This window comes from Grampus griseus (genome assembly GCF_964374135.1).
Source record: "Grampus griseus genome assembly, chromosome: 1".
Taxonomy (NCBI): Eukaryota; Metazoa; Chordata; class Mammalia; order Artiodactyla; family Delphinidae; genus Grampus; species Grampus griseus.
In genome coordinates this window covers 18,743,742-18,769,994 of record NC_139017.1, presented here as the reverse complement: position 1 = coordinate 18,769,994, position 26,253 = coordinate 18,743,742, and the positions used below count along the sequence as shown (strand labels likewise).

At 47.1% G+C, this 26,253-nt stretch overlaps 1 protein-coding gene across 1 annotated transcript in view; it reads right to left on the bottom strand.

Moving 5' to 3' along the window:
• MTARC2 (mitochondrial amidoxime reducing component 2) overlaps positions 1 to 21,287 on the bottom strand; it is a 34,461-nt gene extending 13,174 nt beyond the window's left edge. The window contains exons 1-4 of the mRNA XM_082678767.1: positions 21,005 to 21,287; positions 13,640 to 13,813; positions 7,119 to 7,281; positions 5,992 to 6,132 (exon numbers count right to left, since the gene is read on the bottom strand). Coding sequence (XP_082534893.1) covers positions 5,992 to 6,132; positions 7,119 to 7,281; positions 13,640 to 13,813; positions 21,005 to 21,279 — 753 coding nt within the window. The 5' untranslated portion in view covers positions 21,280 to 21,287. The remainder of the gene's footprint in view (positions 1 to 5,991; positions 6,133 to 7,118; positions 7,282 to 13,639; positions 13,814 to 21,004) is intronic.
• Positions 21,288 to 26,253: the final 4,966 nt, after the last annotated feature.

Below are 26,253 nucleotides of genomic sequence, written 5' to 3'. Positions count from 1 at the left end.
CTGGGGTTCAGCTTCTGACTGAGATGCTGGGGGTCCCACACCCACCAATAGCAGAGTCTGGGAGAGGCAGCCACCAACCCCGATTCCCAAAGGCAGCAGCCTGGGCTGCTCTTCAGCATCTGGGTCCAGGTGTGTGAATCAAAGCCTTCCGGAGGACACAGAGGGAAAGGGTTGGGCATATGGGGGGGGGGTCCATCCGATGACTCCTACCCGCCTCTACAATACCTTCTCTGCTTCAACATCTGTATTTGATGGGCTCATCTCTAGGGGTGTTTTGTAAAGCAAATGGCCAGTCCTTGCTCGTGATGTTCAGATGTGTATGTCTGTGTGATCATACCTGCTCAAAGGGAATACCCATGTACTATTGTCATCGAAGGCTTTTATTTCCTCCTTGATCTGAAAAATAACATACTTAGAGGTGGGTAAGATATGATGAACAAAATTCGATGGTCAAATCCCTGCCCCTTGTTGAATTCAGTTCAACAAGATCTTACATACTCAAGGGCTTGTGCATTCAGGACCAAGGATGAACCAGAAAAAGCACAGTGAGGCAAGTCTTGAGAATAGACCTCGTGCAATTGTTAGGAAGATTAAAATGTGCTTGTTAACTTACTTTTTTTTAAAAGTTGGAATATAGTATGTGCAACATTAGTGTTTGTTTTAAAAAATGCCAACTAACATATATCCAGGAAAACTCTAATTAGAAAAGACACATGAACCTCAGTGTTCATAGCAGCACTATTCACAGTAGCCAAGACATGGAAACAGCCTAAGTGTCCATTGACAGACGAATGGATAAAGAAGATGTGATACATATATGCAATGGAATATTACTCAGCCATGAAAACAAATGAAATAATGCCATCTGCAACAACATGAATGGACCTAGAGATTATCATACTTAAGTGAAGTAAGTCAGACAGGGAAAGACAAATATCATAGGATATCACTTAAATGTGGAATCTAAAATATGATACAAATGGACTTATTTACAAAACAGAAATAAACTCACAGACATAGAAAACAAACTCATGATTACCAAAGGGGAAAGGGGGGGGGATAAATGAGGAATTTGGGATTAACAGATACACACCACTATGTATAAAATAGATGAACAGCAAGGTCCTACTGTAGAGCACAGGGGACTATATTCAATATGTTATAATAAACTATAATGGAAAAGAACATGAAAAGGAATATATATATACATATATATGTGTATAACTGAATCACTTTGCTGTACACCAGAAACTAACACAACATTGTAAATCAATTATACTTCAATAAAAAAAGCCAACATGGGTTTCCCTAGTGGCGCAGTGGTTGAGAGTCCGCCTGCCGATGCAGGGGACACGGGTTCGTGCCCCGGTCCGGGAAGATCCCGCATGCCGCGGAGCAGCTGGGCCCGTGAGCCATGGCCGCTGAGCCTGCGCGTCCAGAGCCTGTGCTCCGCAACGGGAGAGGCCACAACAGTGAGAGGCCCGCGTACGGCAAAAAAAAAAAAAAGCCAACAAAAGAGGTCATGTCAGAGAGGGGGTCTGAGAGATCTTTGTGGTAAAGTGCCTTTTTGACCACACACACACACACACACACATTAACAGAGAGAAGAAAAAGGCAACAGGAATTGTACAGCTCTAGGGCTGCAAAGAACCTTTAAAATCCTTTAGTAAAACTTGCCCACTTTAAGATCAGAAAATGATGTTCAAGGAGGTTAAGGTCAAGCTCACAGAGACAGAAGGACCATGTGGCCCTCCTGGACTCCAGCCAGGAGTCAGACATATCTGATTATCACCTTGCTCCCAAGGAAAACCCCAGGCCAGAGGGTCTGTGCCCTGGCTCAAGCCAGAGTCACCAGGGGGCTTTAAAAAGCTCCTCTGCCCAGACTGCAACTGGGACCCGGGATGGGGATTGTTCCAGTGTGGGAACCACAGCCCAAGCTGATCTCTATGCATTCCCTCCCACTCTAAGTCCACTTGTCTTCCTGCCGCGGGCTTTCAGGGGTGTTTTATTTACTGCGTGGATGCAGTGATGGAAAGGGCTCTGTGAGGCTGTACAGAAAGAAGCCCAAAGAAGCGTCCTCCAGTTTGTCCTTTATATGAGAGGGGCCGAAGTTCTCTAGGGTTTGGCTTCACATGCTTCTGTTCTCTCTTTCTCAGCCCCTAAAAGTCTCTGTGGCAAATATTTCGAGTTACTGAGATGGAAACAAAACAAGCAAATGTATAAGGAGATCTCCTTAAGTAAAGGCATTAACTCCGTTGGCAAATTCTTCAGGAATGTGACTGTATTACTGCTCCCTCCACCCAGGACTCCTGTCTCCCATGTGCTCATCATGTTAGCTTTTCGAAATCAGGACTACTTTACCTGAGGTCCTTGCTTGAGGCTCCTATCAAAGTGGGGATGTCAGAAAAGCTCCCCAGATGAAAACGGGACCCCTTACTTGAAAGGCATGCCATAAAGGGATGGGGGGAGCCCCTGCAGTCCACCACATGCGTGCAACACCGAGAGTAAACCCTAAGGTCAGCTATGGACTTTGGGTGACTATGATGTCAGTATAGGTCCATCCTTGGTAAAAAAAAAAAAAAAAAGTATCTCTCTAGTGAGTGATGTTGATAATGGGGGAGGCTACACGTGTGAGGGCAGGGTGTATATGGGAAATGGTCAACTAGAGATAAGAAGGATTGGTCAATTTTATTACTTTCAAAGTTGATTGCTCTACATTCCCAGAGTTCAAACACACTACACTAGACCAAAGGAAGCCGCTTTTTAAAATCTGTTTAATATTCCGAGTTACACAGTAAAAGTACAAAGTGCTTTGGGTCACAAAGAGTAACTGTTGCACAATGCATCCTCCTATCACTCTCTGATTCTGCAATAGACAATGGCCTGAATTTTTGTACCATGCTTAGGTTTGCTATATTTTTTATTATTAGTTGGTCTATGAAATATTTATCTGCATTATCATTTTACATTAATATTTAACAGAGTCCCACTGATTGGAAGGGTTATAGTTGTGTGATGGTGCCACATAGACAGGTTAACTCATCAGGCCCTTAACTCTTTGTCTGCTTTAGTTAAGGGAGAATAAATCAGCAACATTAGCATCATTTTATAGTAAAGATTTTTTAATGTGCATTTCCAGAGGACTCTTCTATTCAAATAAGAGTATTCTACCTTATGTACTATTTCTGTAAGCCCATCCGTCACAATGCGGGACCAAAACAACAAACAGACTTGGGGGCACAAGGTCCCATAACATTAAAAAAAAAAAAAAAAGACTCCACCCACTCAAATTGCCTCAGAGAATACGGTTAGGTTTACATCAGCCTTAGGTTCAGTTTAACAAGTTAGAGGTGAGCAAAAATTCTTAGTTGACAAGTTACAGAAAAGCAAAAATTCTTTAACTGGGAATGGATTATCTTTTCTTCTTATTCCTCTGGTTCAAGATCTTAAACTAAAATTATTATCTTCTGTGGAGACAAATCAAGAACAATTGTATTCCCTAAAAGAAAGTTTCTCAGAAAAGAATGGGCCAGTTACAGGAGTCCTGTGCAAGAATATTTGCTTCCTGGACTAATTCCTAATCAGTCTTTAGTAACTTGCATTATTAACACTGAGTCTAATTTCATTCGGTGTTTAACAAGTGTCTGATGACTCCATACTTCTGTACCCTCTGTTCATCAGCATGGGAAAGGAGAACAGGGGAGAAATAGCTGGGTTTACTGGGAATTTTGCTAATGAGGCTTGAGCCTCAAGCCCCAGACCCTTTCGAGACCCTGCACTTCATTTCGGTTTTGATATTTTCTTTTCTTAAAAAGCACCGTCAAATTTTATCCGCTTCAGGTCACACCAAATCTAGATTATTCCTGGGGAGAAATCAAGTCTCTTCTCTCAAGGAGCTGATGGTCTGAGAATGTTCTTTTTCTCCCACCCCCTCCGTAACCCTTGCCCCCTCACCTCTCCTAAATCAGTGCTTCCTCAGGCACTGTTTGCACAAGATTCACCTGGGATGGTGCTGCCGACACAGTCACAGGCATATCACGATTCTGATGCAGGTTTCAGGTAAGTCCTGCTAATATCCCTCTGGGGATGAAGCATGGCACTGATATTTCTGCCTCAGTTTCCCTAAATTTCCATGCACTTTCTAGAGAGTGGCCAGAGTCACAGTGTGCAAATCATAATACCATGCAATTCGGCAATATTTCTTGGATGAATGCAAACAATAATTAGTTCCTCATTCAAAATCATTACCACAGTATAAAATCCAAACTCCTCGGCATGCTGGCCTTCAGGCAGCTCCAGGTCCACCCTCCTTCTGCCGCTTCTCCTTTACGCCCAGTGTCCCTATGATTCTGAAATACCCCCAGGCACCCTTAATGTAATGGCCTGTCGTGCCTTTAGGTCTCCTAACTGGTGACCTCCTTTACCCACCATGACCCTCACTCCCCTTCGTCAGCACACACAGCTACGCAGCACGGCTTCTGGGTAGCTTGATTTGACCCCTCTCTGACCCCACACCCCCCTTCTCCAGGCAGATTTAGGCATCCCTACTTCTAAGCAGCCCTGGCACCTGAGAAGCAGTGCGTTAAAGTACTCCTCACGCTGGGCTGTCATTGCCTCCTAGCCATTCTTCTCCTGTTGGGAAATTCTGAAGGGCAGGATCTGTATCTTTTTATCTCTGTATCCAGGGCTCTTATTATGGACCACAGCGCCCGGCCCATGACAGATGATCAATTTAAAAACATTTTTTAAACATGGAGAGAGGAATTAAAGAAATTAGATAACAAACAACAGGATAATATCAACAAGTAGACAACTTCTGTATACTTTGCTATTTTTCTCACTATCAAGTAATTTGAAGTACCTCCATGTGCACGGATTTATACCAGCCTCCATGCAAAGGTTTACCCCAAAAGGCAACCTTTACCAGCAAATAGGGGCACATTTCACTCACACAAAAAATGTGTGGTCACCCAAGGGAGCAAAGAATTGCTAAGGTATTCAAGAGCCTCTCCCCTCAGAGTTAACCACTTGGACTCTCTAGACTGGAACCATGACCTCTGCTCCTCAGAAGCTGGAGTTGCAAGTCCTGGGTTCTCATCCAAAGCCACCACTTCCACGCCTAACAAGTTGTGTAACACCTGCAAGCTTCTGTTTCCTTATTCAAAAGGAGAAAATAGTACAGACTTCACAGACTGGAGGCTTTGATCCTAAGGATCGAATTAAGCAATTTGCATGAAGCCATTCATTGGTTCTGTGCCTGACACCCAGTAAACACCCAGCAAATGGTATTTGTTGTCGTTATTTCCAGTGCTTACAAAGTTGAGCTGACTCCCAATGTTTAATGTGATTCCTGGTCCTTCTCCTTACAGAGCAACACCCGGCTATATGTATTTCTTGTACAGATCGCAGGTTACAACTGGGCTCTGATGTGGCTGTCCTTTTACGGCTACAAGGGGCTGAGTCTTTGGAAGGTGGAAATTTCTAGTTTCAACTACATAGGGGAGTATATGGGTCCTCTGGGAGAGAACTCAGGCCAAGCATGGAATGTCCCCAGGTCCTGGTTCACAGGCAGATCTCCTATATCCTCCTGGGGCTCCACTTTGGGGTCTGGGGCTTCTGGAAGTCTCAAATCTTTGAGCACCCCTGGATGCTACAGGAAAGGGAGAGATGGCTGTTCTCTTCATCTTTTTTTTTTTTTTTTTTCCCGTTAGTTATCTCTGAGCTATGATTAGACATTCTAGCCTTGTCCCAGACTTGCTACAATTTGGAGTTGCCATTGCTTGCTTTGGGGCCTGAGCACTGAAGAGAGTGAACAGTGCCTCCTGAGGCCAGCGAGCTGATGGCAGCAGTAATAAGTGAACAACTCCACACAAGGCGAAGGTGATCCTTGGAGGAGGAGAGCCTCCCCAGCTGCCAGCCTCAGAGGGTGTGACTTGGCACTGCCTAAGGAGCACATCTGGGCATCAAGCGTAAAAGCAGGAAGCCGCTTACCTCCTCAAAGGCATTGCTGCCTGCCACCACGATATTCGGCCTGAAATTGTCCATTTTCACTTTCTTCTCCAGCCTGGTATTCAGATCTGCCAGGGAGGCTTCTGAGAGGATCATGATGGGGCTGCAGTCCGGGTAGGCCACCTGTGCCAAGGACACAGCATGATCATGCCTCGCTGCCCATGGAATGGCTCAGACCAATGGCACAACTAAGCAAAATCCAGAAGCAAAACCACCTGAGTGCAGAAGGGGAGAGTGGTGCTCAGGAAGGATAGGTGACACTGAGGGCTTGGAAACAGCCAAGTCAGGGTTCCTGCCCACCCTGGACGCAGGTGGGGCTCCCCATCCACACACTGAAGGCAGCTGCCAGGCTCAGGTCCAGTGTTACCCTCCAGCCACATCTCTTGCTCTTTCCTCAGGCGCCCAGCAGTGAGCCCTTTGCCACATCATCAACACCGCCGGACAGGGCAAGGGTCTCCTGCCCATCAGCTATACTCTAGCCATGATTTCCTTCAGCAGCACCATTCAATCACATGCATTTATTAAGCACCAACTGTATATTAGGCCCTGTCCTAGGTGGGGAAATAGCAGTGAACACAGCAGATAAAAACCCCTGCATTCAAGGAACTTTGCGTTCAGGGGTCATGAGGAGAGACTCCCCGAGGTGCGTTTTGAACCTCATCTCACGGCAGAATGAAAGGCTTTGGCTTGGGGGCTGTAGCTGACACAGGAGGAGGTGACTTCTCAGCCCCGGAAACAACCACACCCCACTGGCTGTGAAGGGAGGACTTGGAGAACGTCTGCTTCTGTGCTTTTAGGAAACCTGAATTTAGTCCCAATCAAACTTCACTTTTGCCTCCTAGCCCATCCTCTCTTGAGTCCCCATCTCCCCGGGAGTCACCCCTGGCTTCTCCCTCCACAGTTCCTCCCATATTCCATCCTCCATGCATCCTGGAGAGCCCACCAGGCTCTCATCCACTTCCCTCTCCATCCCTGATACCTGCCCAGGGAGCACCCTCGGTACCACTCCCCTGGACTATCTCTACACTTTCCTAACTGAGGCCCCAAGAGAGGCTCTCTGTGGACCCAGAAGGAAGCCAGAAGTGAAGGGCAGCTCTCTGCAAGCTCACCTGGTACTTCTGGCCAACAGAAGGGAAAATTTCGCTTGATGGTCTTCCCTTCATGTTCTTTTCAAACTGAACCAGCCTGCAAGCTTCTGTTTTCAAGAAGTTGGTGAACCACTGAGCAGCCTCATCGCCACAGTCCCTGCCCTGGATGTCAAGACCAAACACCCTGGAAGGGTCACAGAGAGCAGTGAGGTTACTTTCTTCATCAACACACCGAGTGATGGGGTCAAGAGGAAAGTGCTGCTGGGACCTGACTCTCCCAGAAGACCAGGAAGCGGTCTGTGGGCCAAAGCTGGGCAGAAACAGGGGGAGGGAGCAGGGAAGAGTTTGTCAAACCCTAATAGGCTTGTAACTCACACAGATCTCGTTGAAATGCAGATTCTGGTTCAGGAGGTTGGGCTGGAGCCTGAGATTCTGCACTCCTAACAAGTTACAGGCTGCTGGTCCACGGACCACACTTTGAGTAGCAAGGATTTAGGTTACTTTCAGAAGGGGAGAAGAACGGTGGTGTGGTAAAGGCACCCTGAGCTTGGAGTCTGGCAAGACCCGGTTAAAATTGGAACTCTGGGGCTTCCCTGGTGGCGCAGTCGTTGAGAGTCCGCCTGCCGATGCAGGGGACACGGGGTTCATGCCCCAGTCTGGGAAGATCCCACATGCCGCGGAGCGGCTGGGCCCGTGAGCCATGGCCACTGAGCCTGCGTGTCTGGAGCCTGTGCTCCGCAACGGGAGAGGCCGCAACAGTGAGAGGCCCGCGTACCAAAAAAAAAAAAAAAAAAAATTGGAACTCTGCCATCTCTAGTCTGTGACTTTTAGCAAATCATTAAACTCCTCTGACCTTCTGTCTCCAGTTGTAAATTGGAGATAATAATATACCACCTGCCTCACACGGTGGACACAGATTCCACCAGATAACAAAGTGGTCTTCAAGGATTTTTTGCTTGAGTGCCCCCAAAAGATACAAGCTATGTACCCCTCACAGAATTACAAGTTGGCATGTAAACTTTTTTCTTTTTTTTAAGTTGAAATATAGTTGATTGATAATATTGTGTTAGTTTCAGATGTGCAGCAAGTGATTCCGTTTTATATATATTTTTTTCAGATTATTTTCCATTATAGTTTATACAAATTTTTTTTAAGATTTATTTATTATTTATGTATTTAATTTATTATTTTATTTTTGGCTGCGTTGGGTCTTAGTTGCGTTGTGGTGTGTGGGCTCCTCTCTAGTTGCGGCGCGTGGGTTTTCTCTTCTCTAGTGGTGGCGCGCAGGCTCCAGCACGTGTGACCTCAGTAGTTGTGGCACATGGGCTTAGTTGCCCTGTGGCATGTGGGATCTTAGTTCCCTGACCAGGGATCGAACCCGAGTCCCCTGCATTGTAAGGCGGATTCTTTACCACTGGACCACCAGGGAAGTCCCCATACAAGATATTGAATATAGTTCCCTGTGCTGTACAGTAAATCTTTGTTGCTTATCGATTTTATGTACCATAGTTTGTATCTATTAATCCCACACTCCTAATTTTTCCCTCTCCCCCTCACTTTCCCCTTGGTAACAATGTTTGTTTTCTATGTCTGTGAATCTGTTTCTGTTTTCTATATAGATTCCTTTGTATTATTTTTTAGATTTCACACATACATGTTAGCATATAATATTTGTCTTTCTCTGTCTTACTTCACTTAGTATGATATTCTCTAGGTCTGTTCATGTTTTTTTAAGTTTAATTTGTTATGAAAGATTAAATTTCCATTGAATTATAAATATTAACATTTAAAATAATATCATAATTTATATATTATGTCTTAGTATTATAAATATATATAAATTATATTAAATAAAATAAAATTATGCTTTTAAAAGCATGCAATGGAATCCCAATGCCAGGCTAGTTTGATATCTATTTTTAAAAACAATCTTTTTTAAAAATAAATGATTAAGGGCTTCTTTTATGGTCCACATTTTAAAAATTATTTTTAACTTTTTTTCCCAGTTTTATTGAGACATAATTGACATACGTAAGTTTAGGGTGTAAAGCATAACGACTTGACTTACATATATTGTGAAATGATTACAAGTTTAGTCAGCAGTCATCATCTCATACTTTTTTTAAGTTTTTTTCCTTATAATGAGAATTCTAAGGATGCACTGTGTTAATAGATGGAATGGAAGAAGTTGAGTTATAATAATTTCACTCATCCTTTGAACCCTTCTGTGATCTTTGGCACTTAATAATCATTCATCAAAAAGTCTTTTTAAATAATTTATCAGCAAATTTGATTAGAGGCTCCTTAATCTTAGCGTAAGACAAAGACTTTGAACCACTATCTTGTAGAATGACTTTACCCCATCACTGGAGACATTCTCCTTTATCAACACCAGTATATTTTATTGTTTGGGCCCCATAGGTTTTCCCCTCCCAGAGCAGTGCTCCCTACTAAGACATGGGGAGGGCAAGCCTTTCATCTGTACAAAGGGGAGGTGGAGAGGAGAACTTGCCCCCTGCAGCTAAGATCACTGTTGGAGGGAGAACCTATGGGATTTGAGGATCTGGAAATTGATTCCCTTACCCGCCCTCTGGTACCACAGGAAGTGTTTGCACCTCTCTGTGTGTGTGCTTCTCCCAGCTTGAAGGCTCCTGGGGTGATGTATGTGAGGGAATCCAAGGTGGACTGTGGACCCCGAGGCCCACAGTCCTGGTCTGACTGCTACACATGCCTCATTCTCTGACAACCTAGCCCACCTAGTGTCAAATCTCCATGCTGTTCTTCTGATGTTTTTGGCCTTTTCCTTCTCTCTAAACCCCCTTCTTGGAGCTGCTGTTTGGCCTCGGTCCCCCTGCCGTCTCATAGTCCTCTCTCTCAGAGCCTTCAGCCTTTCCCCTAAAACTCTCCCTAACCAACCAGTGTACTATCTCACACAGATCTGATTGCACCGTTCATCAGCTCCTTAAGTATCTGTTCCTGGGCTGAGCACTTCCCTCAACCCCTTCACCAGAGCCCTCGTGTATAAGTGTGCACACTTCTACCCTCAGCTTCCATCCACTCAAATAAGCTTAGTGTGAGCACTTTGAAAAGTAGAAAGCACCCAGTGGGGCAAGGGAAAACTGATTATCCAGTGCCCCTTCCCACTCCTGAAACATATCCCCCCTCTAATCCTTCCTCCCTCCCACCCCTACAGCAGACTCTATCCCTCTGCCATTCCACCTTCTTCAATTCTCTCAGAATGTGGGAATTCCCTGGCAGTCCAGTGGTTAGGACTCAACACTTTCACTGCCGTGGGCCCAGGTTCTATCCCTGGTCAGGGAACTAAGATGTCATAAGCCATGTGATGTGGCCAAAAAAGAAAAAAGAGTTCTCTCAGAATTTTATGCAAAGTACTTGCTTCCACATTCTGATACAAAATGTTCCATCATCAACAGCCCATAGAAAAAAACTGAATCTCCATGTGTGAGTACAATAGAACTAACATTAGTTAGTAATCTACTAATTCATAAAGTAAAATAACTTACTAAAAATACTTAAGAAGACATAAAAGTTTGAATGGATTTTTATAAAGAAAATCCAGGCAGTTTTACTGGAAATTTCCACCAATGATCAAAGAATAAATACTACCAAAGATAAACAGAAAAATAAAATTTAATTGTCATCTAAAATAGGAACAAAAAGTTAAGATATTTAGGACTAAATCTAACAAAAGATGTACAATTCTATTATAGAGAAAATTATAAAACTTTTTTTTTAATTTTTGAATTTTATTTTATTTTTTATACAGCAGGTTCTTATTAGTTATCTATTTTATACATATTAGTGTATATATGTCAATCCCAATCTCCCAATTCATCCCACCACCACCCTACCCCGCCCCGCTTTCCCCCTTGGTGTCCATATGTTTGTTCTCTACATCTGTGTCTCCATTTCTGTCTTGCAAACCGGTTCATGGGTACCATTTTTCTAGATGCCACATACATGCGTTAATATTCGATATTTGTTTTCCTCTTTCTGACTTACTTCACTCTGTATGACACTCTCTAGGTCCATCCACATCTCTACAAATGACCCAATTTCTTTCCTTTTTATGGCTGAGTAATATTCCATTGTATATATGTACCACAACTTCTTTATCCCTTCGTCTGTTGATGGACATTTAGGTTGCTTCCATGACCTGGCTATTGTAAATAGTGCTGCAATGAAGATTGGGGTGCATGTGTCTTTTTGAATTTTGGTTTTCTCTGGGTATATGCCCAGTAGTGGGATTGCTGGGTCATATGGTAATTCTATTTTTAGTTTTTTAAGGAACCTCCATACTGTTCTCCATAGTGGCTGTACCAATTTACATTCCCACCAACAGTGCAAGAGGGTTCCCTTTTCTCCACACCCTCTCCAGCGTTTGTTGTCTGTATATTTTCAGATGATGCCCATTCCAACCTGTGTGAGGTGATACCTCATTGTAGTTTTGATCTGCATTTCTCTAATAATTAGTGACGTTGAGCAGCTTTTCATGTGCCTCTTGGCCATCTGTATGTTTTCTTTGGAGAAATGTCTATTTAGGTCTTCTGCCCATTTTTTGATTGGGTATAAAACTTTTCAAAGAAGTAAAATAAGATATAAATAAGTGGGTAGGGGCTTCCCTGGTGACACAGTGGTTAAGAATCCACCTGCCAATGCAGGGGACACGGGTTCATTCCCTGGTCCGGGAAGATCCCACATGCCGTGGAGCAACTAAGCCCATGTGCCACAAATACTGAGCCTGTGCTCTAGAGCCTGCAAGCCCCAACTACTGAACCTGCATGCTACAACTACTGAAGCCCGTGCACCCAGAGCCCATGCTCTGCAACAAGAGAAGCTATCACAATGAGCAGCCCGCACACCGCAACAAAGAGTAGCCCCCACTCACTGCAACTAGAGAAAGCCCATGCACAGCAATGAAGACCCAACACAGCCAAAATAAATAAATTAAAAAGTTCCTGTCTGAAACAGTTTAAGGTAAAAACTTGCAATTGTGTGGGCCACTTCAATCTGAAACTAAGATGTTTCTTCCTAACAAGCTGAAAACGGTTTCAATAAAAAGCTTGAAAAAAGAAACGAAAAGTCTACAATTCAGTAAATTAGTCATTTAAAAAAAAAGATACAAATAGAGACATCGTTGGTGGCACAGTGGATAAGAATCCAACTGCAAATGTGGGGGACACAGGTTCGATCCCTGGTCTGGGAAGATCCCACATGCCGTGGAGCAACTAAACCCATGAACCACAAATACTGAGACTGCGCTCTAGAGCCCGCGAGCCACAGCTACTGAACTTGTCTGCTACAACTACTGAAGCCTTCACGCCCGGAGGCCATGCTCCGCAACAAGAGAAGCCACCACAATGAGAAGCTCACACACCGCAACAAAGAGTAGCCCCTGCTCGCCGCAACTAGAGAAAGCCCGCGCGCAGCAATGAAGGCCCAATGCAGCCAAATAAATAAATAAATAGATAAATGGGGAGGAAAAAGACATAAATAAGTGGGGAAAGATAACACGTTCATGGATAGGGAGGCTCTATGCAACAAAGATGATATTAACTATGTAAGCACTAACATTTATTTAAGTGCCTGAGATGATCCAGGCACAGTTGAAATAAATAAATAAATAAATAAATATATGAATTCATTTCAGTTTTCTCTAATTGAGCCTCAAGTTCAATTCAATACAATTCCAATCAGATGGAACACAATCTCCAGTCAGGAGATACAGGTGGTAACGTCTCCACTAATGCCCTTGTTTGCCTGGCAATTCTGAATAGAAGTCCATCCTACTTGAATAAAAGGAGACAAACCCTAAAGATTGGCCCTTTGTATCCTCTCTATGTCTATATTCATCATGACTTTTTCCTTTTTATATTTTTGATGCTTTGACATCTTGGGACTTGGTGATGCTGAAGGAACTACCCCTCCCAGGGCTAGTCAATTCCTAGAGATAGTAAAACACTAGGCTTTCATAGGCAAACCAGCCAATCCAGAGCCCTCACCCCTTGTCCGTACCATTGTGCTTTTATACCCTGGCCACTGTCCCCTGCTCTAATCACCCAGGACCAGGTACCAGAAAACTAGGGACAGCCCATCTGCCCCAGAGCCAGTTTTCCCACAGCCTGTAGAAACCAGAATAAAGACTCGTGTTCACAGTTTCCCCTGCCCTCTCTGCCTCCTGACCGACCTGGTATTTCCCCATGTGGCCCTGCATGGTATGAGCCTCCTGTTTCTAGGGATCTGTGAATATAAAAAGCTTCTTTCTTCATGACAGTCATTTCTGTATCTGCATGTCTTGCCATATCTGATGAAAGCAAATCTAAATATCCCTAATGCAATATTCTGCTTCACCCACTCATACCTGACCCCTGGCTTGATCCCAACATAGACTAGACTTCTCTTAAGTATTTCCTTTACCAGTCTCATCATCTAGCATGCAAAGTGTAGCAAGGCAGAGTGCAGGGTGGAACCTAAAGGGAAATCAGTTGTCACAGATCCCCAGAGGCCCCCAAGCAGAGCACCTGCAGTCATGGATCTTGTTTGAAGAACGTGGCTTGCTCGGCAAAACCAGCTGGTCCATGCCTGGTGCCCTGAGGATAAGGCAATCATCCTCATAGGTAGTGGAGACCAGCACGAGGCGAGGCTCCTGCCGGGCAGTCACCATGTGTCCATCTTCCTTAATCACCAGCCAAAACCTGCCAAGAAACAAACAAGGGCGCATCAGAAAATCTTCTTCCATAGCTTCCCTCTAGCTTTCTATTTCATCAAAACCCTCCCTCTGCCCCAACTCAGGACCCAACAATTTTTTCCAGACAGTATCCAGGTCTAGCCAAATTTGGGGGGTCCAAAACTCTTTGGCTGTTTGGTACAAACAGCCCTGGAAAAGAACATCTGGCCAATGTATGGAAAATCCCCAGTCCTGAAAATCCTTCTGGTGAGGCTGGTGTAGGGACCTTCTCAACTGCTGGGGCAACTACTTTCCTTACTTTGGGTCTTTGCTTTGGTCAGAGACTCCCCTGAGCCTGTCTCTGGTTGAAGCAGAATGTCTTCCAGGTCTTTTTGCTGTGGAACAAGATGGGGTTGACCAACTAATGGCCCAAGCAGACTGAAACTCTAGACAAAGGTCTTGAATGTTTGTGACTCCAGTGGAGGCAATCCAGCCTCTGCTGGGTTTAAATTGCTGGGGCGTGTGGACCCCGATCAGGAAACCCTTAAACAGCCTTTCTTCTTCATACACACATTAAAACTTATATAATGTTATAAGCCAATATTACCTCCATTTAAAAAAAAGAAAATATATCTATACAATGGAATATCATTCAACCATAAAAAAGAAGGAAATCCTGCATTTTGTGACAACACAGATGAAACTTGAGGGTGTTGCAATAAGAGAATAAGTCAGACAGAGAAAGACAAATACTGTATGATCTCACTTGTAAGTGAAATATAAAAAGGGGGGAACTGCTAGAAACAGAGAGTAGATTGGTGGTTGCCAGGAGTTGGGGGTGGAGGAAATGGATGAAGGTGGTCAAAGAGGGAAAAGAGATTCTAAGAGGAAAAATTTCTGGAGATGTAATGTACATTATGGCAAATATAGTTAATAATACTGTACGGCAGGGGTCCTCAACCCCCGGGCCGTGGACAGGTACCAGTCTGTGGCCTGTTGGGAACCAGACCGCACAGCAGGAGGTGAGTGGCAGGCTAGTGAGTGAAGTTTCACCTGCCGCTCCCCGTCGCTCCCCGTCGCTCCCCGTCGACCGCATTACCGCCCGAACCATCCCCCCGCCACAACCCCCGTCAGTGGAAAAACTGTCTTCCACGAAACCAGTCCCTGGTGCCAAAAAGGTTGGGCACCGCTGCTGTATGGTCTACTTGCAAGTTGCTAAGAGAGAAAAGTCTCAAATGCTCTTACCATAACAGCAAAGCAGAAATTATGAGAGGTGAAGGATGTGATCACTAACCTTATCATGGGAGTCATTTCACAATATATATGTGCATCAAATCATCACATTGCACACCTGAAACTCACACAGTGTTATATGTCAATTATATCTCAATAAAGCTGGAGAAGAAAGAAATTCATGCCAATCATGTGTTAGACAGGAACTCCATTCACCTTCTAGAGACACCTCCCTCCGCCCCCGTTCTAGGCTCAACTTTCACACGCTGTGTATCACATCCAAGGGGACAGTGGGGTGCGGGGTGAGCTGAAGAATGGAATGGGAGGCTGACCTGCTTAGGTTGGCTAGGCTTTTATCGATAGTAGAGCATGTATTTGGGGTGACACTGCACAAATGATTTGATGACTAAGAAAGAAAAACATGCCACCCCTAGGGGAAAGGAGTTTCAACATCGCTGTTCTAGACAGAGCAAGGGCAGTGGGTGAGGAACTCTGCGGGCTCTGATGAGTGAGCCACCACTGAACGCTGGGGCCTCCCACACGTGAGCAGGATAAAAGGGACAGCCCCTTCCAGAAGGAGGGAGATATTTCAAAATATGACTGGAGCCAGATGGAACGTTCACAATAACCTGGTGAGGACATCTGCTATTATCACAGCACAGGGAACCCAGGGTCTCCTGACCCTGGCAGGTAATCTGCCCTCTGGAACCTCCCAGTCAGGCAACCTATCCCTGTCCAGGTTCTGGATAACTCCCTTCCCCTGCAACCAGGCCAGCAGACAGGGGCTGGGTCCTGAGCCCTGCTAACTGGCATGTGCGTTGGTGCGAGGGTACAACGGCGGGGATGGTGAGAGTGCAAAGGCATTTTAGGAATTGCCGCGGCTACTCTTCCCAGGAGTTGAGGATGCTGGACAGCAGTAGGTCTCCGACCCTCTGAGGAGGCCACCTTTTTCTTTCTAGGGACCTTTGGTTCCCAGGGTTCTCTAGCCCGTTCACCTATGGGGTGAGGGTGGGTTCTGTGACCCAGGGATTTCCTGTCTACTTTGTGACAGCCCTATTCCCTCGGGCTTGGGCCCCGTTCCTTATTTCCAGCCTCACCCTTGGGTGCAGAGGCCTGGATGACCCTGTTCCGATGAACTCCACCAAAGTCTGCACTTGAACTTCCAACATGGCCCGTCCCCCTCTGAGACAAGGTTCGCCCTGAGAGCTGCACATGACCAGACACATGTCCAGACAGGAGACACCCCCCCACCATGGCCCATTATTTCTGACAGTCAGCCCCCTCCCTGGGCTGAGTCTTCTCACCTGCCGTCCATCCCCCAACTTTAGCCCTTCACTCTGGCTCTCAAGCCACGCCTCCACTCTTGCCTGTTTTATAATCACCTGGGGGTTAAGCCCTGGGACGTCGCAGGAGAAGTGGTGGCTAGAGGTTCTGTGCTAATCCTGCAATGGAAGGGGCAGGTGGCAACTTGCAAGCAGCCCAACACTGCGGTAGGATGAAAGACCACAATAAAAGATGCAAAGGTGGGCTTCCCTGGTGGCGCAGTGGTTGAGAGTCCGCCTGCCGATGCAGGGGAGGCGGGTTCGTGCCCCGGTCCGGAAAGATACCACTATGCCACGGAGCGACTGGGCCCGTGAGCCATGGCCGCTGAGTCTGCGCGTCCGGAGCCTATGCTCCGCAATGGGAGGGGCCACAACAGTGAGAGGCCCGCGTACCGCAAAAAAAAAAAAAAAAAAAAGATGCAAAGGTGCCATCGGCAACGTATCCCAGCCAGCCACCCCCATCACCCTGTAACCGGGATGATGACAGTTTTCACCTCTTGCACACAATGATGCGCAGGGAATGACTAATGACCTCTGTCTGCCAGATCGGGCAGAAAGGATATGTCTGGAGTGTGGACTTTTTCACCACCCATTTTTTCTCGTCTGCAACCCTGAATGCCAGCACCTTCATTTTACAAAGAAAACATGAGTATGTGGCATGAAGAGCAGTGCAGAGACCAGAGCTCAGAGTCTCTAAAAGAACAGCAATGCCCTGAACAACCAACAGCCGTGTTCAGGAAGCAGAGTCCAAGACAACTGGAAAGTCCATTTCTAAACTGGCAAACTGACCTGGGAAGTAGGAATGACTGAGCTGGAAAAGGGGGGAAAACAGGAGCCCTACCACAGAGAGCTGGAGGGTAAGGGCAGGAGGGAATGACACTTGGGGTAATAAACTTAGCAGACTCATGTTTCCAAGAGGTAATAGTCTATGCAGAAGAAATGAAGGGCTGGATTTATCAACGGGCGAGTCATACACGGTTGCTGAGGACAGTGAGGGTTTACAAGGTCAGGGAGGGCAGCCATGCCCTCCCAGCATCTGTACCAAGCAGCCAGTGTTAGCCTTCTGCTGGATGGACTTGAGCTCAAAGCTCAGAGCTCTCAGGCCAAGCATTCGCACAAAGATGCTAAAGGCTTTGAGCAAAATCGCTCTAGAAATTTAAGGCACAGAGCACTCAGAGAGGACGCTCTCGGCTTCTTAGAACAGTTCCAAAGACACAGATTCAAATTGGAAATAAATAAAGGCAGGCTTTTCCTGCATTCTAGACTATTTGTAGTTTTGTGATTGAACTCTCAATGTGAGAGAATAACAGCATTTAGCAGAGTTCTTTCCTTGCTTTTGAGTTTCAGTTATCCTTTAATAAATAAAATCTAGATTTGATAACGTCTTGGAGATCATCAAGTTCAACATCTTTTGCAAATGAAAAAAAAAATGAGGCTCAGAGAGGTTAAGTGACTTTGCCTGGGGTCTCCTGATCCTTAGCACGACCCTTGCCCTTGTAAATCACATGCTGGTTTTACAGGAGGGGCATGAGCGCTGCACTCAGAGATCTGAGTTCAAACCCCTCCAGCACATAACGGTCTTGTGATCCTGGGTGAGATACTCATTCTTTCTGATACTGTTACCTTCTTTGCAAAGTGGACACAATACCTAGCCCACAAGATCGTTCTGAGGCTTAAATTACATCATCTGTTGAAAGGACTTAGTTAAGCATCTGCTGCCTATGAACCATTGAATAAAAGTTTATGCCATCGTTTTTCCCTGCCTCATCCCAGTCTCCATACCACACCACCCCATCCCAAGCATTTATTGTTCAAACCAAGGGAAAGTTGATACAGTTCCATCTATTTTCAGATGCCCACAGAAGCAGAAAAGCAAAGGACAAATATTCTCTTTCCATGGAAGCAAGAGTCACAGCAAAGTAGTGACCATGAGCAGGGGGAAAGCAACAGTTATTCTGATGAAAAGAGGAAACACAGATAAGAACTGAATCTCTCCGTGAAATAACCTCAGTCCTTCGCGTGAGGAAGGAAGGAGCACAAGTCCATTTTCTCTGGGTGTGTATCCTGAGAATCTACCTCTTCACTCTGCCTGAGGTCTTCCCAGCAGTCAGAAGGCTTTTCTAAGCCTTCACACTTGAATAGGCTTGAAAAATGCTCTTATTCTTAATGGTCACAGAGAAAACCCTCTCATGATGGCATCAGAATCACCTGGGGGGATTTAAACACCCCACACGACTTTGCTTCACTCTTGGTGATTCTGAGTCCGAAGGTCTGGCATGGGAATCTCAGGAAATTATCGTCTTAAAAAAACTCTCCAGGGCTTCCCTGGTGGCGCAGTGGTTGAGAGTCCGCCTGCCGATGCAGGGGACATGGGTTCGTGCCCCGGTCTGGGAAGATCCCACGTACCGCGGAGCGGCTGGGCCCGTGAGCCATGGCCGCTGAGCCTGCGCGTCCAGAGCCTGTGCTCCGCAACGGGAGAGGCCACAACATTGAGAGGCCCGCGTACCGCAAAAAAAAAAAAAAAAAAAACTCTCCAGGATTAGAAATCTGAGGTGAAAGGGGATGGAAAATGCCCCACGAGTTACATGGTCTGCACACAGAGCAGTGCTCTACAACAAGCTGAAGTCTTTCAGTGTCATGGGAGCCCACATTTCTTTAAGAGGACAGCAGTCTTCAGAGAAGAGAGAATACACGTGTCCTGGAGTGATCTCAGGACAGCAAACAGCCTCTCTAGAAGGCTCCCTGAACGACCAATTTGCAAACCTCCCTCCCCCTAGACACAGGACCACAGCTAATCCACCCAAGCCAAACAGGAAAGCATCTTCATCCTAAGGAAGCAAAGAAGGAGGTTCCCTTCTCCCTTGTTCACTCTTTTCAGGGTTTAGCATCCTTCTCTGTCAAGGGTGCTTTCCCCGTAGCGAGCTGCACCGTTCTGTGTCCATGAGTATGTGTCTGTGGACTCACCTTTGGGGGGAGAAAAATGACAGGACACCTTTTCTTTTCTGAGGGAGGAGGATGACATTTCTATGTGCCAGGCCCTGTGTAGGTAGGGACTTTAGAGTTCTTCACTGAAAAGCACCCTGCCTCTGGGGGGAGGGGACACACTTTTGTTTTAATGGCAAGTATTATACGCACAGTCTACCTGTCACCTCCTCTCCCCAAAGGAAGACTTCGCTCTGCTCATTCTGTATCAAAGTGGGTCAGGCCCCCCACTGCCTGCATCTCCCAAGCACCTTCCCCAGCACCAGAAGCTGTGAGGGGCAAACCCCAGCAAGGCCAAAGCCAGTGTCCTTGAACTTGGTTTCAGCATTGCCCCCATCTACCCACTAGTGCCAATAACGTTTTATTTTTCTACCATTGTGCTCATACTAAGAATCAGAAAGCTTAGAACTAGAAAGAGCCTTGGAGATAACCGGTCGGACCCTGTCCTTTTACAGAGCCTCTCCTCCAGGGGGCGGGGGGCAGAGGCTTTGTAACCGAGCAGGACTCTCCGAGGCCTTCCCAGGACAGGCCTTTTCCCCATACCCTCTGGTTTAGCTCCTCTCTGAAGTACCTAGATAACAGTATTATTTATTTAATTTTTTTTTTGCGGTACGCGGGCCTCTCACTGTTGTAGCCTCTCCCGTTGCGGAGCACAGGCTCTGGACGCGCAGGCTCAGCAGCCATGGCTCATGGGTCCAGCCGCTCTGCAGCATGTGGGATCTTCCCGGACCGGGGCACGAACCCGTGTCCCCTGCATCGGCAGGCGGACTCTCAACCACTGAGCCACCAGGGAAGCCCGATAACAGTATTTGATGCACATTTCCTGAATTGTTTTACAGATGTGACAACCCCCCATCAAATGGAAGATGTTAACTACTTGATGACCAAAAGTGCATAGCCCCAGGCCTCCTGGAGCCAAAGGAATGATGATGTTAACCCCTGTGACACCGTCCTCTTACCTCACCATCAACCAGCTGGAGAACTGTGCACGAGCTGATCACATACCCTGTGACACCCCCCTCTCTCACCTGGCTTTTTTTTTTTTAACATCTTTATTGGAGTATAATTGCTTTACAATGGTGTGTTAGTTTCCGCTTTATAACAAAGTGAATCAGCTATACATATACATATGTTCCCATATCTCTTCCCGCTTGCGTCTCCCTCCCTCCCACCCTCCCTATCCCACCCCTCTAGGTGGTCACAAAGCACCGAGCTGATCTCCCTGTGCTACGCGGCTGCTTCCCACTAGCTCTCTATTTTACATTTGGTAGTGTATATATGTCCATGCCACTCTCTCACTTTGTCACAGCTTTTTAAAATGCTTTGCCGAAACCTTTCAGGGAGCTCTGGGTCTTGGGGGGCCTGAGCCACCCGTCTCCTTACGTGGGCTTGCAATGAACCTTTCTCTGCTCCAAACTCCAACCTTTCGGTTTGTTTGGCCTCACTGTGTCTTAGGGCACAGGAACTTGCGCTAACATCTTGCCTCCACTACCTTTCCAAATCTGCACCAGACACGAACTTCACCTTTCCAGCTTCAGGATCAAAGGCAGAGGATCCAACAAGCAGCCCAGGACACGCACGTGGCAAACCTCCCTTCTCCTACCCTGGGACAGGCCCCAGCTCCCCAGCCCCGCTCTCTCCCTCCTCAGCAGGTTCTGCGCTGTCGCCGCGCCCGGCCCTACCTGTCCCGCAGGTGACCGCTGCGCAGCCCCAGGGCCGTGCACTCCGCCGCCTTCACCGACACCCCCTTGCAGGACTTGACGGGGTAGATCCAGAGCTCTGCCACGGTGCCCACCTGTTGCAGCCGCCGGCGCCGCCTGGGCCGCGCGCGGCGCCAGGCCACGGCCCCCAACGCCACCGCGGCCAGTCCCAGCGCGGCGACCCCGAGCCAGCGGGGCCGGGGCTGCGGCGCGGAGAGTCCCAGGCGGGCCAGCGCGGACGAGCCGGCGGCGCCCATGACCCAGCGATCGCGAGCGTGGGTCTGAGCGCGGACTAGGCAACGATTGGCGTGGGGAGGGCGCCCGGGCGCTCAAGGCTGCAGGCGAGCGGGAGGAACAAGAGTTGGCCCAGGCACAGGCCCTGGCACCCTTTCCGCGCGCCGAAAGGACTGGCTGTGCGCAGGGAGGGGACGCCTAGCTGGGTGCCAAGGACCAGGCAGTAGCCGAGAGAAGCGAGGCAGAAAGCGAACTGGGATGCTCGGGTGCCCTTGGGGGCGGTTCGGGAGGCCCCACACCAGAGGCCTGGCTGCCCACTGTCTCTGGAACGGTCACTTTCGCTTTACTTCTCCCCTTTCCCGGGGCCCTGCGACTCAGCGTAACTCCTCACCCGCCCTCACGGTCCCCGGCTCTCCACTGCCCCTTCGCTCCCTGTACTGCCCACTTCGTTGCGTGATTGTAGCGCAGGGAACAGTGCAAGTGGATGGTAGATCGCAGAATGGGTGATTTTAAATGTTTAGGAGCTCTTACTGGCAGATCGCTCTGAGAACTGCAGGACTTTCGGCCCATAACCTGCTCCGTGGAAACTTATGCACTCTGAACAAACTCGAGAGTAGTTGCTTCTTCTTTTTTTTTTTTAATACATCTTTATTGGAGTATAATTGCTTCACAATGCTGTGATAGCTTCTGTTGTACAACGAAGTGAATCAGCCGTGTGCATACCTGTATATCCCCATAACCCTCCCTCTTGAGCCTCCCTTCCACCCTCCCTATCCCACCCCTCTAGGTCACCGCAAAGCACGGGCCTGATCTTCCTGTGCTATGCGGCTGCTTCCCACTAGCTCTCTATTTTACATTTGGTAGTGTATGTACGTCGATGCTACTCTCACTACGCCACAGCCTTCCCCTCCCCCCACCTCGCTCCCCCACCCCCGTGTCCTCAAGTCCATTCTCTATGTCTATGTCTTTATTCCTGCCCTGCCACTAGGTTCGTCAGTACCATTTTTTTTTTTTTTTTTTTAGATTCCATATATGAGCATGGCTTCTTGCCATATAAGGCCAAGTCCCAAGGATGACCCTAGCTCCCCATTAAAATGCCTGCCTGAGAAAGCTCCCTGCTGCCGGGAGATTTCACTGTTCCAGCCAACATCCACGACCGGCCTCTCACTCCCTTTCCTTCCGTTACGAACCTTTGTTCTTGGCCTCCTTAATCGATAGAAATTGCTAAGAGGCCAGGCAAGAAATTCGGGCAAGGCTCTCTTGGGACTTGAGTTGCAGCACCAGAGAGCGAAAACAAGTGACAGGTTCCCTTGCTTACTCCCTGAGGCGGGTGAGTGTAGGGGCGGGTCCGGGGGTAGGGCTGGAGGCGTGGCTTCGGTCATCTGCCCACCCCCTCGGTGGTGCTGTGTGCTGGGGGCATGTGCGGTCCCCTGCTTTTGCTGAGTTTTTGGTCGTTTTGTATCTTGTTCATAATTTGCCCCAATTGCGCAGGCACGCAGTTATTTTTAGTCTCATAATTTCTTCGTATTTTGTCGCTGGAGGAGATGTTTGTCCAGGTGCAAGCACTGCAGCAAAGGGTCCCAGGTCCCAGCCTGTCTCACTTAGAGCACTTACTCATTCTGTCCCTTCCAGATGTGTATGAACCTCCTACAACTCAGAAGTGTTTTCCTCAAGGACCTGAGAGCCATGCCTTTGAACTGTAATCAGTACCGGCTGGCCGACCCCGGGTCCACTGCCCCACCCTTGTCAGTTTTCACCTGAGCACCCCTGGACTCCTTCACCCTTTAAAACCCAGTCACCTCTGCATTCACGGGGCTGTCCTTTCCCCTGCTCATCAGTAGTTACTGCATAAAATCTGTTTTTTACTAAAGTTCAGCTTTGTTTCTCCTTACCAGCTCCATTCACACAAGCTCTTTGGTAAACGGTGGATTTTCTTAGAGAAGTTAAGCTTTGAGGTCATTTGTTTATTTTGTTTATTTTTCAAAGATTGTCCCTTAACCTGCGGCACGGTTCTAGAGTTTACGAGGCAACCAGCGGGTAACCTCCCACAGTCCTGATTGGTCATCCTCTGGAGAAGAGGACCGCCCTCCAGGCTGGGAGGAGAGCAGAGGAGGGCGGGAAGCCAGAGACAAGCTCCCTTCTGCAGCTCCTCGTGCAAAGTGAAAGTCAAAATCTCCCTGCAAATGGACCCTGTTTGAAATCCCAGGCCCGTGGACTTCTGTCTCTTCAATAAGCACACATTCTCATCATACTCAGAGGCCAAGACTTGGACTTCTTTTTCAAGTGTACTGTTGGGAATGAGGTGTGTATTTAAACTTGCACCTGGACCCCTTCGCCTCCCCAGACACTAGACCCCATGAGTTTACCATCAGCACGAGGTCCTTATAAGCCCATCTTCCTCACGGGCAGTGAGGAGGAACAGACAGGAGAAACAACTTGTTCATTAAGTATCTGTTCCTTTCCACACACATTTATTGATCATTCCCCCTACATTGACCCTGGAGATTTAACGCTTAGAAGAAGCTTCCCTGTTGTTCAGGAGCTCACAGAGCCCCTGGAAGACGGACTGGGAGGACAATGTTGGAGGGCAGGCACGGTCAAGGTGCCGTGCAAGTGAGATGAAAAAGCAGGGAAATCGCAGGACAGTGGTGTCTTCAGAGGAAGGAGTTTTTGAGCTGAGACTTTAACAAAAAGGCTTTAAGAAGGGGCCCGAGGAGGGGATCCTGGACCAAAGATGCACGTACAACGTGGACTGAAGGAACAAGAGGATGTGACATGTTTGGACAGCCACTAGCAATCCAGCTTTATTAGAACGTACCTGTGTACGCAAGCGGTAGGGGGAGTTGAGGCAAGACAGGTGGGCGGGGCCAGACCACAGATGCGCCTGTCTCATCTTAATGTGGAGACACCTCAGGATTCAGAACAGCAGTGAGGTGTGATCAGACTTGGGTGTTAGAAGGTCACTTTGGCTGCTATGGGAAGGAATAATGCCAAAGGTGGTTAAATGAGAGGCTAATGCCCTAGATCAGGCTGAAGTAATCCCGAAACAGGGAAAAACAATAATGGACATGATGGAGATGGGGGGACTTCCCTGGTGGTCCAGCGGTTAGGACTCTGCGCTTCCACTGCTGGGGTCCTGGGTTCGATCCCTGATTGGGAAACTAAGATCCCAGAAGCCTTGCAGCACAGCCAAAAAAAAAAAGATGGAGTCGAGGCTGTGGATAGGAGAGATAGGAGACAATTAGCAAGAGGTGGTGACAGACGAACACTGTGATTGAGAGAGAGAAGGAGTCCACGGTGACTCCCAGCTCTCTGACGTAGCTGTCTGGGTACCGGTGGGAGGCGCCATTCTCTGAGATAAAGAATTCAGAAGAAGCTGATGGGGAGAAAGATGACGAGCTCTGTTGTGAACAGTGAGTGTGACTTATATGTGGGACGTGGAAGAAGAAATAGTTACCTGGACAGGTAACTTGAATCCTCTGGGCTTCCATGTCCTCAACTGTAAAATAATGGCTATAGACCTCTAAGATATCAGCTCAAAATTCTGTATTTCCTAAATCTGTGCTAGCTGGCATTGGTTCCAACAGACAATCAAGTGAGGAACCTTGCCATGGTGAGTGCCAGGTCTCTGCTACCCTCACCCCACATTACCTAGCACCGAGCCTGCCCTGATTGCCATTTCACCAGAGCTCAGGGTGGGGGTGATTTCAGGGGAGCAGGGAAATTCCTTAGCAGAAATGTGTACCGTAGCAGCCCTAGCATCTTCATTTCTAGAATTTGTGAGAGGTGATGGGAGGGGGAGGATCTATTAATCATCTTATTGGTTATTTGCTTTTCTTTTCCCTGTTGAGTTCATAGATTGATGGGCTTGTCTGTATTTTTCTTGTTGATTGATAAGAGACTTTTGGAAATTTATAAAAATACACTTTTAGCATATGTGACTCAGGGTTTTGACTCTTCCCCCTAATTCGTCAGTTTGGGGACAACTTCTGCTTCATAAGACATCACTGTCTGGCTAGAGGCACTGATATATCTAAATAAAACTCAGTTGATTAGAGTACCAACACAGGAAGCAGAGGGGAAAAAAAAGAGTCTAAAATGCAAATATTGCTCTTGCTTAGCCAGGCCTTTATCAGGAGTGTGGGTCCCCAGCAACCAACAGAATTAGTAGGACCACTCAGCAGTATATCTCTCCTGGGGAGATGTACAAATAAGATTATCAGAATGTGATAATCAACCTTCAACTCACATAAGAAAACTTATGAGTGTAAAATCTAAAATGTTGTAACCATCTCAAAATCTCAACAGTCTAACAAAGTAAAAGTTTATTTCTCACTTAATCCCAGTTCAGTGCAGACCAACAATGGAGCTAGTCATTCAAGGACCCAGGCTCCTTCAAGGTTGTTGCTCTCCCCTCCATTCAGTCAGTGAGAGGAGAAAGTGAGCAAGGCTCTTGTGTGGGAGGTTTCATATTGGGCTGATCCTGGAAGTGGTGCACATTCTTCTCCTCACATCCATGAGCCAAAAGCTAATCCCACAGCCACGTGTGGAGAGAGGTATAGAGAATTGAGAATGGGCAGGCTGTTCAGGACAGGAGGAAGTAGAGTCTATCTGTTCCAAGCAAGAAGAGGGAATTTGAAAATGATGATGCTAGTGATCTCTACCACTGCTGGTGCCACACTCACAGCCCCTTTCTGAGAAAAAGTCCCCTTGGGATTATTTCTGTACAAACGTGCTATTACACTTGCCTTCTGGGATGAAGGTATCATCTTTCCTACCCTGGCTACAAAACCAGAAGTAACAATAAGGGAACCAACCATCTGTGAAGTGACTTGACTCAAAACCTTATTGAATAAGAAAAATCCATGGATAGCAACAAAGTAACCCAATTAGATCTCCTGAGAAATTAGAAACGGGAGACGCCCACAGGAAAGGAGGGTCACTGATAGTTACTAGCCACACCATGTTTTCTCCTTGGCGATTTCTCAGGCTCGTCA